The sequence below is a fragment of the Alligator mississippiensis genome, chromosome 2, assembly GCF_030867095.1.
Source record: "Alligator mississippiensis isolate rAllMis1 chromosome 2, rAllMis1, whole genome shotgun sequence".
In the NCBI taxonomy this organism is placed as follows: Eukaryota; Metazoa; Chordata; order Crocodylia; family Alligatoridae; genus Alligator; species Alligator mississippiensis.
The window spans coordinates 262,989,547-263,008,653 of NC_081825.1; the positions used below are offsets into that span (position 1 = coordinate 262,989,547).

A 19,107-nucleotide genomic window follows, 5' to 3' on the forward strand; every position below is an offset into this window, starting at 1 on the left:
AAAAAATGCCTCCCAACTGCTTACTCCTCCCCTGTTTATATATCCAAGGATCGTGTGCCTTTTTATCACAGCACTGCACTCTGTGGTCAAATTTTGTTGCTTGTCCATTATGTCTCCTATATCCATTTCTAAGTCACTGCTTCCCAAGATACAGACTCGTACTCTGTAGCAGACATATTCAGAAAAGAATTACCCTGAGCTATTTATTTAATGTTAAAGCCCAACCACTTTCACCAATCAAAGTATTAATATTTTGATGCGTTTCTCTCTTAGCAGTCATGATTATCTTTGCAGATCTTGATGTGTCAAAGGGAGTCAGTCCCCAAAATCTGACAACTAGAGAAGAATGAAAATCAAAGCACTGGTTTAAGTACCTTCTCTGAAAAAAAAGGGACAGAACCCAAAGGAAATCTATAAATATAGGGTAGGGAGGATGTCCTTTTACACATCATAATATAACTGGGCTGCTAAATTTAAGCAAGGAAGAATAAGCACTGAGGCCACTACACCAGAATAAATTGACATAGGCTACACAACAGTAATGAATGACTGAAGATCAGAAGTCAAGCACAGAGCTGAGGCTGTGGGCATCAACAGTGGGTCACTGTCTAACATCCTCTATGATAACTAGGACATGAGAAAGGTGTGAGCAAGATGGGTGCCCATAATGTCAAGCACTGATCAGAAAAAGAACAACTTCACATTTCCAGAGAAACTTTTGAGGTGGTTCCAAACATACTTAGAAAAAGTCATGAGCAAGATTGTGACTCGGGATGAGACACAGGTCATCCCTATATCTCATAACACCCAAATCCTGACACTGAAAATCAGAGCATGCAAAATAAATTAACAATCTCTGTGTCGCAAAATAATCAAGATGGCAATCAGTCAGTAAGGTCATGACCCAGTTTTTGAGACAGTGAAGGGACAATTGTAACGGACTGCCTACCTCTCAACAAGCAATACCATTCATGGGGAATACTGCGCTAGTGAAAGGCTGTGCTTACAAGAAGCCATCAAGAGCAAGTGCTGTGGAAAGCCACATCAAGGGCTGTGGCTTCTCCAGAACTATGCATCACCCCACACATTCCAGGCAGCAGTAACCACAGAGACCAAATGTGCTTTTGAAGCTGCTAACCATCCAACCTAGTCACCAGTTCTGACTCTTTCAGATATCTATCTGTTCCCCAAGTTGAAGAGCGACTTTTCCAGGAAGAATTTCAGTGCTGATAACACAGCGACTGCAGCAGTCACACAGTTTCTAGATGTGTAGGACAAGGACTTTGCCAAAACAGGTATGGCCAAGCTGTAGCTGCACTGAACCAAACATACTGATGTTAAGGGAAACTAGACTCACCATACAGACTAGTAGTGCTCAATCTATCCAACCCACAGTCTGGATGAGTGGCACTAAGCCAGTCTATGGGCCACATCCTGTATGCAGGTTCAGTTTGTGGGCCGGATCCAGAGTGAGTGTGGTTGGTCTGCCAGTGCGATCTGGTGCCACAGCCCAGCCCCATGTGCTGGATCCTACACATTGGCCCAACCCTGCATGCTGATGCAATCTGGCACATTGGCCTTGTCATTTGGCCTGTGGGGTTCCCCACAAGTCCAGATATTTGGTAGCAGGGAAGTGGTAGCAGTATTAATTGCCACAGCCACTATGTTATTATCACTGAAATTAATGTCACCATCACACCCCTGCTGCCACATTTCCAGACCTGCAAGAAGCCCCATGGAATTGATGAGACAACTCTGCATGCTGAATTTGGCCCATGGGCCGTAGGTTAATCCACCAATATAGACTTTAATCAAACAATTGTTTCTTTGTAAGACTAGAAACTATTTAAATGCCTCTCTTAGCTATGCAGCCTGTAATCCTTGTTCCTAGATGTATAACTTTACATTTGGCTTAATCAAGACATGTTTTCTTTGAACAGGCCCAACCTACCAAGTAATGGATAGCCCTGTGTGACAGCATCATGCACGTTTCATCAGCTATAATTTTGTATTTATCTAACATCTCAATCTGCAAATACAAAGCACATGGAACATCAGATTTGAGAAGGTGGGTATGCAATCTAAGAGGCTGTATTTTGAAAATTTGGTCTGAAGTATTGTATTAACCTACAAACAATTGTCCTTGTATAGTTTCTATAATGATACTACTCATGAAAATCTACATTAAAAGTATGCTGAAGAGTCAAGCACTCGGCAGTTAGGAAGTACCAGTTGCAGCAGAAAGGATCAGGAGAAGGACAGCTCAAGGGAAAGGATAGCAGAAACAATAAGATAAGGAAATGTTGGAATGCGGCACACTGAACAGCAGTACCAATGAGCCTGTGCTATGGATAAAGTGGGAAAATAGAGGCTCACAGGAGATCAGGAAAGAAGATAAGCACCAGGGAAGGACAGACACATTGCTGAAGAAGATTAACTGTGATGGAAAGCTGCTACTCTAACTGTATTTACTGAGTATGTGCAAATACTGATTTTCAGAGTCCCATAACTTGGCAAGATGTAGGCAGATTTTCACAGTAAGTTCAGCCCCAGAGCAACCCCTTCTAAACCTGGAGCCCCTAATTTCAAGCAGAGACCAGAGCTTACCAAAGGCAATCTATACTGCTTTCAGGTTTCCCTCTTGAAATATGCCCATGCGCTCCCAGCCTGTATGTTGAAATGAGGCAATATAGCTACATTCAAATGGTCCTGAGCATATGCCCAAAGCCATTTTTAGCCTCTGTCTTGGGTAAGATTGCTGTATGTTTAACATGGGTCAAACAAGACACTTTTTTCCTTAGCATCATTGTCATTCTCAGAAACAGCCTAACTAGTTTTTCTGATTATGTCTTTAAATTCAACTTAAAGCCGGCACATAAGATGGAAAATTCCAGCCCAGTTAAAGTTTGCCAGCTCTGATTCACTACAGGTATTGCTTCCTGCACCACACAGTATTATGTAAACTTAGGCTGGTGCGTGCACATGCATAGGTACATATGATACCCTAGTGAACGGCAGCTACCAATGCCCTCTGCTGGATGGAGCATCTGAAGAGCACACAAAGGGCAAAATTATGTTACCTTCTTGTGACTGCAGCCTGGAAGACAGTGAAAGTTTGATATTACTGCACAAGGGTGAATGTTTTCAAGATGTCTTTTACATGTCTCTGACAGCGTTTCTGCAGCTGAGGACACTGCAGAAAGAGCAGAATCTCAGCTTGCTAAGAGTCCAGCTGCTCCTGTAGATTTTCCTTTGCTCCAAAAAGAGAGCCCTCCTTGAGACATGAAGATTATTTCCATGGAAACGGTTCTGTTGATGTCTCCTTACCTGGAGCAATGTTATAACTGGTTGTCATGGAAATGATTAGCATTAATAATACTACAGTCCCTGTTTTTTCAGAGTTTAAAAAGAGTTTTACAAAATAATAAGAACTTAAACCTCAGAGTCCTCTCTGAGGTCTGTATCATTCCTGTTTACAGCAGAGAAAGAAAGGCACAGGAAAGAGAAAAGACTAGACAGGGGCTATACAGAATGGCCTCAGAGGAGAAGACTATAGGAAAAACCACAGTTTTACAAAGACCTGCAATGATAAAGGAAGAGGGGTGAGAAGGGCAGAGAATATCAGCATTGAAAGCTTTTGAAAGATAACTGGTTTTCAGTTTTCTCATTGGGTATTAATGTGTTCTTATGGGACTAGGTATCCAGGGTCTATGCACTTTTAGGGCCTCAATTACCACTGTATTATTGACATGTGAACATTAATTTATACTCCAAACCACCAAGCAAGGAATGGAAGTATTAACATTCTCATTTTACAGGAGGGAATCTAAACTACAGAGAAATTAAATGACTAGCCTATAGTCAAATCAAATGCAGAATAGAGCCAGGAACTGAACCCAGAACTTCCTAACTGTATGATGGAAATTAAGTATAAGGGCAGCCTTCTTCCTCTAAGCTACAGAAGCATACTGTCTTTCCTACCTGCCATCCCCAGGCCATCTCAGTAAATGTTTTATTTAGCTAGAAAGGCAAAAAATGGTCTAGAAATAAATCTGCCCTACCCGGATCATAACCATGTGGGACTCCAGCAGAATCTCTGTGAAGGACGGTTTCAAAACATCCAGGCTGATATTAGGCACTATGGATCAAACAAAAGAGAAATGAATTAGAAACCTGTGCATGATGTCTTCCTCGAACACATGCATAATAAGCTCTCCTCCCATGTCAAATCTCGGAGGAATCTGCTTCTGGTATCTCCCCAGTCCCCAATTAATTTCATTCATATTCTAAACACAACCTCTTGCAGTCATGAAAGTATTCTCAAGTGGATTTCACTACTTATCCACACTCTGATTTCCTGCTGTACTTTCAGGAGTGTGAAAATAGATAAAGCTTCCCAAAATAATCAGTCTTTGGGCTGAAGCAGAAATAAGAGCTCCGCTGCTCACAGGCTCTTGTGTATTCACAGATCAGCCATGTGTGTAAAAAGGCAAAAATGCATGACAATGGGAGCAGGCTTTTGCCAAACGATCAGCCCAGAGTTTAATTCTTTTAGTTTGAATCTGATGTTTCTGAAAGGCTGCAAAATGTTAGGGGTTTTTAATTAAGCCAAAATTTGCCCAAGCCTTCTGCAAAACAGAAATGAAGCATTTCTGCTTCTTGTCTCTTTTATCCCTGGGTGGGCAAGGTGAGGGAAGGACACACAACACAGCTGAATAATACAGGTTGAATGAAGCAGGGAATAAGGTTGTGAAACAGGTCTAACTTCTGGATAGTGCTGGAGGGCACATGTGTCATAACTGGAATGCTGAAGTCTGTCTCTAATCCATGCTACAATTCTATCATCCATTATTTAAAGCTATTAGTAGCAGTCTCATTATTGGAATGTCCAAGCAAATGAAACCACAGCAAGTGCACAGCAAAGTACAGTGGACCCTACACTTCTAAACAAAATCATTACAAAAGTCTGCTGCCCACATAGATTAATCACAGACAGATTTGGAACAATAGCTCCTTCAGTTGCAAACATAAGAAGAGTTCAAAATATACCTCATAACAAAACAATGGCTGCAGCCTTAACTAAGGAGCACTGACTATAATTGCAGCTCCTGAAGATCTCAAAATGCATTATGTAATGCTTCTTGTAGGTATAAGCATTTCACAATATAAAAACTGAGGCAGATTAAAGCTAAGCAACTGGCTTAAATTAATGTAGCTGGTCAGTACCAAAGCCAGTGAATTGGAGATGGGGGCGAGGAGGAGGTCAGAGTGAGGACCAGGACTCTTAAACACTCAGGGCACTTATACACATGCTCTAATTGTGATTAGAATATGTTGGAGTGGACTCGTTTAATCAAGTCTGCTGAAGCATTATAATCAAAGTGCTCCAGCATGCTGCAGCGTCTTATGTACTCAGCATCCCTGCATTTCAAATGCAGTGGGGGCACTTTAACTAAAGCTCATCGTCAAACGAGCTTTAGTTAAAACACCCCCACCACCATTTAGAAATGTGGGACACTGAATACACGAGACACTGCGGGTGTTTTAATTAGAACAGCTCTAATTAAAACGCTTCCTCCCCCCACCCAGGAGCACGTGTAAAAAAACCCTCAATGCCTTGCAACAGCCACTTAATAACCCCTCACCTCCTTTGAAAACAAGCCAACCTACCTAATGTAAAATGCTCCAAGAGATTTTGGGGAAAAAAAGGAAACATCACTTACACTTAGGATTGATGTGATCTTCAATGTTCCAGAGGGAACTGGGATTCTCCTTCAGATACGGAGTGCAAGTGACTTCCACCTGTTCCCAGCCCCTGATAAACAGGACAGTAAATCACCAGCTTTCTGAAAAAATCACCATTTACAATTCAGTTCTGATTTTTTCATTCACACTGACATTTCCCAGCAGCACAAATTAAGGTTTTTAACCTTCACAGATCCTTTCCAGTGCATCCAAAAAGTCTTATACTATCACAGTGCAGACAGAAACTGAACTAGATGTAAGAGGGGTCTACCATTTTAAGCCTGCTGTAAATACGAAGACAAACTTTTTCATCCTTGGTGCCTAACATTAGGCATCTAAATCCATATTTATACAGACACATAACTTGACCTTCTTTTGAGGGGCAATGAGCATTTGTAGCTCCCAGTTTCAAGTCATCTTGTATATTCTATTCAGGCAACATAGTCATTATCACTTTAAGTCAATCCATGCCTATAGCAATTCCATTATGGAATCAAAGAAATCATCACAGTAGATCAAATTATTCATCTAATCTGCCATCTTATTTACAACAGTGACTAACAGTAGAGGATATCAGAAGGGAAGTGCAAGGGGCCTGAAGTGTGGTGACAGAGTAAACTTTCCAGAGGGGAAAAAAGCTATTATTTCCTAATCTGGAATAAGTGCTACTTAACAAAGGCAAAGCAGTGACAATGATGAACATCAGCTGCCAGCAATAGATCTTTGGCAGGAAGAATCACAAGCTGGATGCAGCCTGTTTACCATTTTGGAAGCGTCTTCCCAGAGGAGCCCAATATACACCCTGTGGCCACATGGGTCAGTCGGATTTGACTTCGTAGGACTTTGATGAGTTTCCCAGACTTCCTGCCCACCACCTCAATCCTCCAGAAATCGTTGGAGTCTCCTGTTCCATTCTACCATTCAAACACACCACAAGAGAGAGCAGCTGTCAAAGTGAGGCACAGTAGAACGCAATCTTCTGAAACATGTTGACAAAGCTACATGGAAGAAACCCGACTCAACCTGTTCGGTAATAACAACAGAAATTCCCCACCAGGAAACAGCTATTATAAATGAGCTCATGATTACTGCCTTCCTACCATTTGTACCTTGCTAAGCCTCAAATTCTTTACCACAGTGCCTTACAGGTCTCTTGGGCTAAGCAGATGCATTTTAAACAAGGGACCATTTGAATGGATACCCTAGTAAATAACAGCCCCTCATCTTCGGAGACAAAGCTGACAACATTTACAAAGTTTCCTCACTGCTCAGCCTAGACCCTAGAAGCCATATGTATATACCACAAGGCCAAGTACAGAAAATATTTGTCATTGCAGCTTTAGAGTTGCATAGTTACGCATTTAAAGAGCCAGGGGCTGCCAGAGTCAGGGATCTGCTTCCTCATATATATGGGAGAGGTAAGGATTTCTTAGGGTGATATTTTTTATTGGACTGACTATATAGTTGGGATAAAGTTAGACAAGCATTCGAATGCAAGACATTCTTTGTCCAGTCTCATATATATGTATTCTGATACAGGACCTAAATATGTGACATGCTAAGTCTTCAGTAATAAAATAAGGTTTTCTCCACACCTACAGATGTACACATATCACCCTGCTCCAACTTCCCCCGTAACCTCCCCCTTTACTGTAAGTACTGTCAGAGATTTTAAAAAATAGCTAAAAGACAAAATAAAAACAGGATTAAGTTATTTGGTTTGGAGTGAATTCCCTTTCCCTCCCACCCCCAGTAGAGAGGGAGGTTTTATTCTTGCTTTTCACTTACTATTCCATATCCAGTGACTTGAAAGTGTTTCCTTGTCAAGGGGGCCTCATGCTGGTGACTATGAAGATTTCTGGAAGTCCTGCAATGAAATACAAGTGGAAACTATGTTTCACTTTGAATGCTGAGGATGGTTTGTGGGAAGAACTTTTCTTTCAATCAACAATAAAAACTCACATATATGAACCCCTCTCCCAGCAATTTGCAGGCATTACAAATTAATTTTCTGAACTATTTATTATCAACTGTATTCAGCCACCTCTGGGTAGAGAAGTATACTGACCATAGAACACTGCAGGTTAGGACACAGAAGAGAAAACATTCAGCTGCAACTGAAGGGATGTGTGGCTTTTATGAAGAGCCCAAAACACGGAGGTTAAAAGCCCAATGCTTGCAAATAGTGGCAAGAGAACCTCAAAGTCCAGACCACTTGTGAGCATCAGTTTGATTCTCATGCAAAAGACTGCATCCTCTAGCTACACAGAATTCCCTAACAGCATACTGGACCATTCAGTTATGGTTCAAAGGGAAGAGTGCCATCTGTTGGATCATTTGCAGATCACTTGTGCAGCACAACAGTTTTTCTGGGAAGTCTCCCATTTCAGGACCCAGCATTCCTCAGCATGAGAGTTGACAAAATCATGTTGGCAAGTCAAGAGTTTACTGTGATTTGCACATTAGTGTTAAAACCCCAGCTGCTAATACCATGATCTGTGACAATCTCACAGCTTTCATTTGCAAAAAAAGTAAGTTTCTAGAACACAAAGTAAGCATGTAACAGTTATTTTTCAAATGTCATGACTTCTGAGCTTGAAGCATGAATTTTTGAAAGCTTCCAATGTCACAGGCTTCTACTACATAGCGGACTAATGTGATATAATGTATAGGGCAGCCAGTCATGGGAATTAACTAGTTAATTCACTAATTAAAAAATTAAAAAGTTAAAGAAATGGCTAACTTTAAACTTTAACTAGTTAAAAAAAGGTTAACTTTAACTTTTTTTTAAAGTATGTTAAAAGTTTTTAAAAATTGAAATCTGGCTTTCCCAGAGTTTTTCCTGACACAGCCACTCTCTAGGACTTACAAAGATTCATAGATGTTAGGGTCGGAAGGGACATCAATAGATCATTGAGTCCGACCCCCTGCATAAGCAGGAAAGAGTGCTGGGTCTAGATGACCCCAGCTGGATACTCATCTAACCTCCTCTTGAAGACCCCCAGGGTGGGGGAGAGCACCACCTCCCTTGGGAGCCCGTTCCAGACCTTGGCCACTCGAACTGTGAAGAAGTTCTTCCTAATGTCCAATCTAAATCTGCTCTCTGCTAGCTTGTGGCCATTGTTTCTTGTAACCCCCGGGGGCGCCTTGGTGAATAAATACTCACCAATTCCCTTCTGTGCCCCCGTGATGAACTTAAAGGCAGCCACAAGGTCGCCTCTCAACCTTCTCTTGCGGAGGCTGAAAAGGTCCAGTTTCTCTAGTCTCTCCTCATAGGGCTTGGTCTGCGGGCCCTTGACCATACGAGTTGCCCTTCTCTGGACCCTCTCCAGGTTATCCGCATCCTTCTTGAAGTGTGGCGCCCAGAATTGCACGCAGTACTCCAACTGCGGTCTGACCAGCGCCCGATAGAGGGGAAGTATCACCTCCCTGGACCTATTTGTCATGCATCTGCTGATGCACGATAAAGTGTCACTGGCTTTTCTGATGGCTTCGTCACACTGCCGACTCATGTTCATCTTGGAGTTCACTAGGACTCCAAGATCCCTTTCCACCTCTGTGCCACCCAGCAGGTCATTCCCTAGGCTGTAGGTGTGCTGGACATTTTTCCTCCCTAGGTGCAGCACTTTGCATTTCTCCTTGTTGAACTGCATTCTGTTGTTTTCTGCCCACTTGTCCAACCTATCCAGGTCTGCCTGCAGCTGTTCCCTGCCCTCCGGCGTGTCCACTTCTCCCCATAGCTTTGTGTCATCTGCAAACTTGGACAGAGTACATTTGACTCCCTTGTCCAAGTCATTGATGAAGACATTAAAGAGTATCGGTCCAAGGACCGAGCCCTGCGGGACCCCACTGCCCACACCCTTCCAGGTCGAGACCGACCCATCCACCACGACTCTTTGGGTGCGACCCTCTAGCCAATTCGCCACCCACCGGACTGTGCAGTCATCCAAGTCACAGCCTCTTAACTTGTTCACCAGTATGGGGTGGGATACCGTATCGAAGGCCTTCCTGAAGTCTAAGTATACGACATCCACCCCTCCTCCTGTGTCCAGGCATTTCGTAACCTGGTCATAGAAAGAGACTAGATTGGTCAGGCACGATCAGCCTGCCACAAACCCGTGCTGGTTTCCCCTCAGCATAATTTGCCCTGCCGCGCTCTCACAAATGTGAGACTTGATAATTTTTTCAAAGACTTTACCGAGGATGGAGGTGAGACTGACTGGCCTATAGTTGCCCGGGTCCTCCTTCCTCCCCTTTTTGAAAATGGGGACCACGTTAGCCCTTTTCCAGTCCTCCGGGACTTGGCCCGTGCGCCACGAGCGTTCGAATATTCCCGCCAGTGGCTTTGCAATGATGTTGGCCAGTGCTCCCTTGGATGGAGCTCATCCGGGCCTGCCGACTTAAAGGCATCCAGTTCTTCCAAGTGACTCTGCACCACCTCAGGATCTACGTATGGAAGTCTGGCGCCTTGCTGCTGCCTCTCTACAACCCCAGGGAGAGACTTGTCGTGTCCCTCACTTAGGAACACTGAGGCAAAGAACTTGTTGAGGAGTTCAGCCTTGTCCCCCCTGTCTGTCACCAATTGTTTCTGCCCATTTAGCAGGGGTCCTATTCCTCCCTGGGCCTTCCTTTTATTCCCAATATATCTAAAAAACAATTTCTTGTTGTCTTTTACTTGGGTTGCCATCCTCAGCTCCATGGTAGCTTTGGCCTGCCTAACTGCCTCCCTACAAGCACGAGCAGAGGAGGTATATTCATCTTTAGTGATCTCACCCTATTTCCACTTTTTATGTGCTCCCCTTTTGGCCCTTAGGCTGCCCTGGATTTCTCTGGTCAGCCAAGGAAGCCTCCTGGCCCCTTTCCCTTTTTTGCCTCGCTCGGGGATCGTCTTGCTTTGTGCCCAAAGGATCGTTTCCTTAAGGCACAGCCACCCTTCTTGGGCACCCATCCCATCAAAACTCCTACTCTGCAGTGCGTCCTTGACTAATCGCCTGAGTGCATTGAGATCAGCTTTCCTAAAGTCTAGCACTTTCACCCTACTAATTACCTTACCCACTCGACGTCTTATGTTGAATTCTATTATTAGGTAATCACTGTCTCCCAAATGGCTACCGATCTGGAGGTCCCCTATCATGTCATCCCCTGTTGCCAATACCAGATCCAGTATGGCATTCCCCCTAGTGGGACCATGCACCTCCTGTGTCAGGTGGAGGTCCTGTACACAGGTTAGAAACCTGCGTGAGCGATGGGACCTTGCTGTCTGCGTCTCCCAGCAGATGTCTGGGTAGTTTAGGTCTCCCATGACTACCGCCTCTTTAGCTTTTATGGTCTCCGAGAGCTGCCTCAGGAGCCCCGCATCGATTTCTTCCCCTTGGTGTGGGGGTCTGTAGCAGACCCCTACCACCAAATCCCTTTCTCCTTGCCCCCCATGTAGCCTAACCCACAATCCTTCTACTTCCTCAACCTTGGATTCTGTCTTGATGAGGGTTGATGTATATTGCTCACTGACATAAAGTGCAACCCCCCCCCCCCCCTTTCTTCCCAGACCTGTCCTTTCTGTACAATCTATAGCCCTCAATATGTACCGCCCAGTCATGGGATGAATCCCACCAGGTCTCTGTTAGCCCCACTACATGGAATGATATTTCTTTATTGAAACTCTCGGACTTCTTGTTTGAGAGACAGAGTAGCGTGCCTTCCTAGGAGACATGGTCTCTTAAGAACTACAAATTCCAGAGTTCTTTAGTTCATGCTGGCATTTTCTGTGCCTTTGGAGAAGTCAACAGGGCAGCCAGCTGGCTGCAGGAGAGGAAAAGCACTAACAAGCAGAGACATTGATCCCAGTAAGAGTGGAGCAAGTAGTGAGGGTGAAGCAGATTATGACTTTTTTAATTTTAATGAAAATCAGAACCAGCAGCCCAGGCCCAAGAAGTTGAGCATTACTTCTCATACGTGAAAAACTTATCTGAGATGTCACCTACTATGAAAAAACTATTCGTCCATTATAACACAATCATTCCCTCATCTGCCCATGTAGAGCAATTGTTCAGTAGTGGGGGTTTAGTTTTGCAAGACAGAAGAGGAAAATTGTCAGATGTAAATTTTGAAAGGCAGCTTTTGCTGAAGTTCAATAAGCATGTTTAAACACTTTCTGCTATGTAATTGAGCATTCTTTTTCTCATTTAAACTGATTTTCTCATTTCAGTCTAATTCTGATTTTCAGACACTTCCATTATTTCTAATTCAGATGCATTTCATACCCTCTTGTTACCTTTTGAGCAATAAAAATTGTTATAACAGAGGTTTTCTGTGGGAACAGCTTTCATTTGTCACCTGGCTATGAATATCTCCTTTCTGTTATTCTGGTATACCTATATGATGCATTGACTTTTACAAAGTACTTCACATGGAGAGGGTGAGAAGGATCTAACATTACATAGGTATTGGTAAATTGTTATTTTGAAAACTGTATGACAAGTATAACACTGTTTTCAGGTAAAACATGGTGAGTTCCAAGTAAATTAGTGGGCTTCTGTGGGCTCATGGAAAAGAACCCCACTCATTACATTTGAAAATGAAAAATGATGCTAAGAGGCAATTCACCGTGTTTCATGCATTTCTCATGAATCAACTTAACTTTTAACTAGTTACTCTCTTTTTAACCTACCTTTTAACTAGTTGAAAGTGGAAATATTTAACTTAACTCAAGTTCATTTTAAAGGCTGCTAACTTTTAACTTTAACTAGTTACATTTTCCATAAACTTTTCCCATGATTGAGGGCAACCAAAGTCGATTAGATAGGGAGACCTTCTTGCTGAACAGTGAAAGGGAGGAAAATACAGACATAACACAGGCACCAAAATTCCCTGATAGTCTTCAAGCCAAGCATTCATGGCAGAGAGGGGACTAGAGACAAGTCCTCCCATCACCAATCCTATCTCAAATGCTGATTCTATTGAAATCCCAAGAGATAACCTTACTCTTTGTGTTCCAGCCGAATTATATCTCCATGTCTCACAAACTCCACAGTACAAGACGGGTCCAAATGATCTGTAAGGAGCGAATAAATAGATCTCATTACCAAGTCTGAAAAATGAATCAATGTCCTTGAAGGAAGAGTTTTGAGAATACTGAGTTTTTTACTTCAGTAAATCACATCAGTGGATTCTAGAAGCAGTATGAACCCTAATTTAAGTGTAATAACTGGCCCTGATGGTTCCTCCCTAAAACTCTATGGCAGTATTCTAAAACAAAGACTTTGGCTGCCCTTGGGTCCAATAGGGAAATTGATGAAACCATGCTGTTCAGCACAGATTAGAAATATAAATCAAGAATGATTTTAGCAGCCATTCATCAACTTTAATTATGCAAAACTAAGACAGAAAGGAAACCCTATATAACAAGCATGCTCCAGATATACCATGGGGGAATCTAAATAATGGATGATATGTCCAAACAACTACTCCCAATGTCCAACATTATTTTGACCCAAGCAGCCATGCACTAAGAAAAAAAATCTATTGCATTCTGGAACCTGTAGTCTGGGAGGCACACCTCTGAATAAAAAAAATATGGCAACTCAAATATGATTCATTGTATGTATTCATTGCAGTCTGTGGTTGTCTAGCAAGTTATCATCACAGCTCTTAGCTGGAAAAAAAGCTGAACATCAACATCTGGAAGGAAAATAAAGTTATGATTTATTTACATGGCACATGGCTCACCACTGGCTTCCACCTGAAAACTGCTTTGTTTCCCAAGAGGCTATGCAAGAACATGCTAGTTAAAAACAGAAGTATCAGTTAGATGGCTTATTTGTTAGTGTTCTGCTTGCCTGCGTTCGAATCGTATTTCTTTATAATCCACAGGTTGTTCAAGTCCTTGTGTAAATAGGCAGTGACCTGGAAACACAATGAAAAATTATTTCATCCAACAAGTCAGGGTCTGGCCAAGGAAAAAGCTCCTTTCATCAGCAACTCTAAATACCAAATATATCCAGTGCTAATAAAATAAATACAGGATAACTTTGTGATGCTGCCCCCAGTTAAAAGTCCTAGTTTTTAGACACTGATTAATCCAGACCACAAATCTATCAACCAAATGGGGAAATACAGTACCTGTGTTACAGTGTGCTATGACACTTGCAGCTTTCTACACTTCCTCTATTACTCTTTTTTCCTGGTAATGACTTCTAAATCATGCAGCTCTATTTCCTCTCTCAGCCCTAGTTCAGAGGCTCTTTCCACAACAAGCTGTACAACATGAAACTCTTGAAATTCCCCCCATTGATATTAGAAACCATGCAAGTGGCATCTCAGTCACTTCCACAGCAACAAATAGTACTGCCATCAAGACACAGTTAGGATTCTGGTTAGGAATAAGCAGATACAAAGTGATTCTACTTCTAAGCAATTGTCCTTGTAATACAGAAGGGAAATTACAAATGAAGATAACCATCTTTCTTCAGTCGCTTTCATCTGAGGATCTAAACACAAATATTGCTGAGGTTGAGGTTAAAGAAAAATGGGGAATTTTCTTTATTTTGGGACTATCTGATTAGCTAGTATTATTGCATGTTATGGGGTTGCTGATTCTTGCTGCACTGTTTATATTTTTATTAGAAATGCTCAGAAAGATCAGATAGCCGTTTCTTTTTACTGTTGGTTTATGAAAGTAAAGAACCCTAATCTACTAAATAAAGTGTCTCCAGCTCTGCAGTAAGTATTAAAAGGTGGAAAACAAGGCATAAAATGAGGAAGTGATGTGCCCAGGATAGTGGGAGAGGTCAGTGCCATGGACAGGAACAAAACTGAGGAGAAGAGACTCTCATACCTTTATTCTTACCACTTAATGCTCTCCACAAAGGCAATGTGGTTAATAGGTAGCTGCATGGTATACTTATGTCTTCATGCTCCTGCAGTGATACAAGCGGAGCAAAATTATTGCAATTTTAACTTCTTTTTTTTTATTCACTTGTCTGGCTACAGGAGCATGCAGTGGTAACAGGTACAGCATAACAGCTGATACACACAACTCCTCCTCCCCTTTTGAAGCAGTTACAAATTGCCTCTGTCCATAGAAGGAGATGGCTTTTTAAAGTACCTGTAGGGAAATTCAGAAGGTATTTTTTCATGCTTTCACATACAACAGGGATTCCCTGATCAAAAGGGAGCAAGACCTTTTTGCAGAATTTTGAGAAGCATAGGAACTGAACTGCAGAAACTGTATTACAAATCTAATGGGAAAGATTGGAGGGGGCTTGTTCAAAATTCTAACGTACAAGGGTTTACACAGCTTTCCATCAGGTAGCAGCTGCTCTTTCATTGGGAAATATAATATGTCTTTAAGTTGTTTTGGCACATGTTCAGAGGGCAAAATGGAAGAAATCTCTCCATTATGATGTACCCTCACTATTGCAAGCAAGTCCTTCTGGTGTAAGAGTGGTAAAATTTCAGGTTTCTCTACTACCAAGGTCTCCCAACTAAGGACCAAATTCAGGAGACAGTCCTGGTTCCCCACTATAATTCTAATAAAGAATCTAAAAACCACAGTAGCCTCTGTCACAGCTGTATCTAAAAGCTCAGTGCAGGAGCCCACAGGGATAACACATTAATCAGGGGTGTGTACTATGACATCGTGATGTATCACCTCCTTCAGTTCCTTGAAGCTCTCTCTCATTTCTGGCATCCACTTTAGCCAGAAATGGAAAATGGAAGGACTTACACCTTCCCAGATAAAATGACAATGGAATAGGGCAGCAGGAAAGAACAGCTGCTTTTACTGGAGGATTTAAATCTTATAGCAGCTCCAAATGGAACAGAGCATATATCACAAGGTGGCTGTAGTGCAACAGTGACACATGCTACACACAACAGCAACATACTGACCTGCTGCTGACGTGCTCCCACTCCTTCAGGGTACAGGTGCCAGTGTGAATGAAGATACCCCCCTGCCATTCGCAGGTTCTTCATTGTGACAACAGAGCCATATGCCAGATCTAAAAGAAACAGAAAGGGAGACAGGTCTGAGGCAGCTCTCCCATAAAACATCACTCCATAGTCAGACTGCACTGCAGGGACTAACAAAACAGGTTCCAACCTTTATTTCAAGCAAGCCCATTCCCACCCACCCCCACCATGATATATCATTACAAACAACTCACTGTCAACTAACCTACTACTTACAAACTATTATTAAAGACTTCCAGCAATCCAGCAATACTGCAGAACTAGAGTAACACACAACATCTGCTTTTGGAGAAAGAGCATAGAAAGGAGATTATACCAAAAGAAATTTTTTTCTTTTGATTTTTAAATTAAGTTCAATAAGTAAAAGTCCAGGGTTTTTTTTTTCTTTAAAGAGCATAATCAACTATGACCTAGGTAATTCTAAAAAAACTGTTTTAGATCTTGCACATGCCTGAGTCCTCCTGCCAATGCTTGTTGTTTTGGAACCTCACCCTCTCCCCCTTTTACCCCTTCCTTGTCTTTCTTTCCCTTATTGCTATCAGAAAGACTCATATAAGCAATAGGAAAAAATGGCAGACTGACTACATAGGGGATGTAGGGAACTGATTACATGTACTCTCACTGCTGTCAAATACACAAAGCAAAGCTAAGGACACAGAAAAACTAATTTCTCTCTCTCATCGTTAATTTCTAGGCAACTTTCATGGAGTAGCCAAGAGTGATCCGGATCCTCAGCCTCAGTACTTTGTGCCCTTCAGCCATTCAAAGGAGATATTAAAACAAGCTTAACTAGCTGCCCACTAGCCCCTAGCACAGCAGACATGGCTGGGGAAAGGGAGAGAATTTGGCCGGAGCACCACTGCACTCTGGCAGTCCCCTGCTACTGGAACAGGGGACAGTTGGGCAAAAGCTGAAGCAGTGCTAAAGCTGTTTTAAATGACGTGAGGGAAATCTATGGTCCTAACTCTGGATCTGAGAATCACAAAATGACATAAAGCCAACTTTGGCTTCCCTAATTAATAGCTTATTTAGTCTTAAAAGCTTTTAACAAATCCATTACCATCGCATGGCCAATCACCAGTTTGATCAGTTGACTATCTGCTGTACCCAGCCTTACATTAAATACAACTCAGCTGGACCTGAGGCTCTGATTCCAAGTATGTACTCTGAGTTCACATTTTCAATGTAAGCCCTTCTCTTGCACAGATGGATACAAATCCAACACACATCATGTTATCCAACACCTAAAAAAAAATAAGGAAAACTGCCAAGTCTTGTTTCATTGACCCAAGCAAAGTAAAGGACAAAAAGCAAAGCAAAAGCAGCAGTGGTAAAAAAATAATCCAAACTGTAACCATTTCTCAAATATTATTAGAAATACAGAAAAGAAACTTGTAACAGGCACTGGATCAGGCACGTATGCCTTAAGCTTCTGATGAATAAGATGGCCCTGAAGAAAGGAACAGGGAACTAACCTTGAGAATGCAGGCTTTATTTGGACTGCTCCAGCTGGCAAACTGACCCACTGGCTTACAAGGGGTTTGGATTTCAAGACTGTGTAGCAGAAAGCCCCCTTTTCCTCTTGCCTGAATTTGCTCTCCCCTCTTTGGATATGTTTCTCTTTTTCTACCTTTTTTTCCTTCCTCTCTCTTTCACTTTAAGATAAGGAATTGTGTTTTAAAATTTGTGTGTGTGCATTTTGTATCTCCCCTTGTAGTTTGGTATTTTTATATTTTATACTCCTCACCTTTCAACTAAATGTGTTTTAGTAAGTTATACATTGTAACAATGTTAGCAAGGGCAGGAATCAAACTGTCCTTCTCTGTATCAGGCTGGCCCCTGAAAGAGTGAGTGAATCAGTGATTGAATGTGTAACACAGTAGCAGCAGACAGCAATTATCACCTGGAAGCTGCAGATCAACCAAGGGAAGAACTCAATAGAAGACAGTGTAACAACCGGGAAATCTCTAAACCTCACTGATCAAGGGCTAGAAGCCCTGGCCTGAGTTAATCAACGCAGGGGACCAACTTTTGGGCTGAATATCTCCAGATCGACCACTCCCAGAGCCCTATTCTAAATTCATCAATGGACTCCCAAACCTGCACATACATGCAGATGACCCCTGGGGCTGACAGATCCTGTCCAGTAGCCACCAGGGGGGAAGTCCCACAAGGGTCAATGACCCCTGGATTGGGCAAACCTGAAAACTGGGGAGTCACCAAAGTCTGCCAGGGACAGATAAAAGGCAGTGAAAAGTGACCCTCAGTGGCGCCCTCTTGATCACCAACTCGACCAGACCTGTCCAGCCAGAAGGACCAGCCGGCGACCCCCTTCTGGAGGATACCACCACGCTGCAAGAAGCCTCAACTGGCCATCAACGGCAGACTCCAGCGCTTGTAGGATAGGTATACCTGACTCTGTAGCCTGTAGTGTGTGTGTATATGTGTGCGCATGTGTGGGGACCAGCCCCAAGGTTTATGATTACAGTGTTTCAATCCGCCTAATAAACTAGAATTTTAAGGATCCCGAGTTGGACATTTGTAGCCAACAACTGTTATGTTTTGTTTTGCCTGTATGATGATGTTGCTTGCATTAGTCTGAGCTGTTTATTCTCCAAAGGCCCTGAACACTTACGCTCTGGAATGGAGACATTGTGAAGATTGTTCCCAATCAGCCGGGACTGAAAGGCAGAGCTGTAGAAGCCATCACCAGGTCCACTAGGAGACAGCAAAGAATGTACAGACCATGAGTCTATGGGAATGTATAAACCTAGGAATTAAATCATTTTTAAGCAAGAAATATGTAAAACCACTAGTCCAGGGGTCAGCAACCCCTGGCATGCATGCCAAGCATGGCACGCGAGGCCATTTTGCTTGGCATGCTGCAGCCAGCCCCAGCTCCACATCCCTGCTGCCAGTGATGGAGCCTGGCTGCTCCCAGCAGGGCTTGCAGCGTCCCAGCTGCCTGCTGGGAGCAGCCCGGGATCCCAGCTGGCAGCCACTCCCCAGAGCCTGGGCCGGCTGCAGCCAGGAGCACACACTGGTGCAGAGCTGATGCTAGAGCCCAGAGCCCGGCACAGCTGTTTGGGGCCTCCTGGCTGCAGCTGGCCCCAGCTCTGGGGAGCTGCTGCCAGCCGGGATCCCAGGCTGCTCCCAGCAGGCAGCTGGGACGCTGAAAGTCCTGCTGGGAGCAGCCTGGGCTCCAGCAGCTACCCAGAGCTGGGGTAGCTGCTGGCAGCCACAGAGCCCGGGCTGTGGGTCAGGGGCTGAAGGGTAAGGGGCAGCAGGGCTGGGGGACAGGGGCACAAGCAGGGCATCCTGCCATGTACCCCTTGCCCTCATTTTTGTTTTTCTGCCATGCTGGCACTCCGGCACCTTCTGAGGTAGGCATTG

General features: G+C 43.2%; 1 protein-coding gene across 2 annotated transcripts in view; it reads right to left on the minus strand.

The window, feature by feature from the left end:
* POMT2 (protein O-mannosyltransferase 2) overlaps positions 1 to 19,107 on the minus strand; it is a 48,742-nt gene that overhangs the window by 14,288 nt on the left and 15,347 nt on the right. For both annotated transcript variants that reach the window (XR_002087529.2, XM_019478897.2), the window contains exons 8-15: positions 18,350 to 18,432; positions 15,634 to 15,743; positions 13,581 to 13,647; positions 12,727 to 12,796; positions 7,534 to 7,612; positions 6,508 to 6,659; positions 5,724 to 5,815; positions 4,062 to 4,138 (exon numbers count right to left, since the gene is read on the minus strand). Coding sequence is in view for 1 of the 2 variants with exons in the window: in XM_019478897.2 (XP_019334442.1) it covers positions 4,062 to 4,138; positions 5,724 to 5,815; positions 6,508 to 6,659; positions 7,534 to 7,612; positions 12,727 to 12,796; positions 13,581 to 13,647; positions 15,634 to 15,743; positions 18,350 to 18,432 (730 nt within the window). In the remaining variant the exon portion in view is untranslated. The remainder of the gene's footprint in view (positions 1 to 4,061; positions 4,139 to 5,723; positions 5,816 to 6,507; positions 6,660 to 7,533; positions 7,613 to 12,726; positions 12,797 to 13,580; positions 13,648 to 15,633; positions 15,744 to 18,349; positions 18,433 to 19,107) is intronic.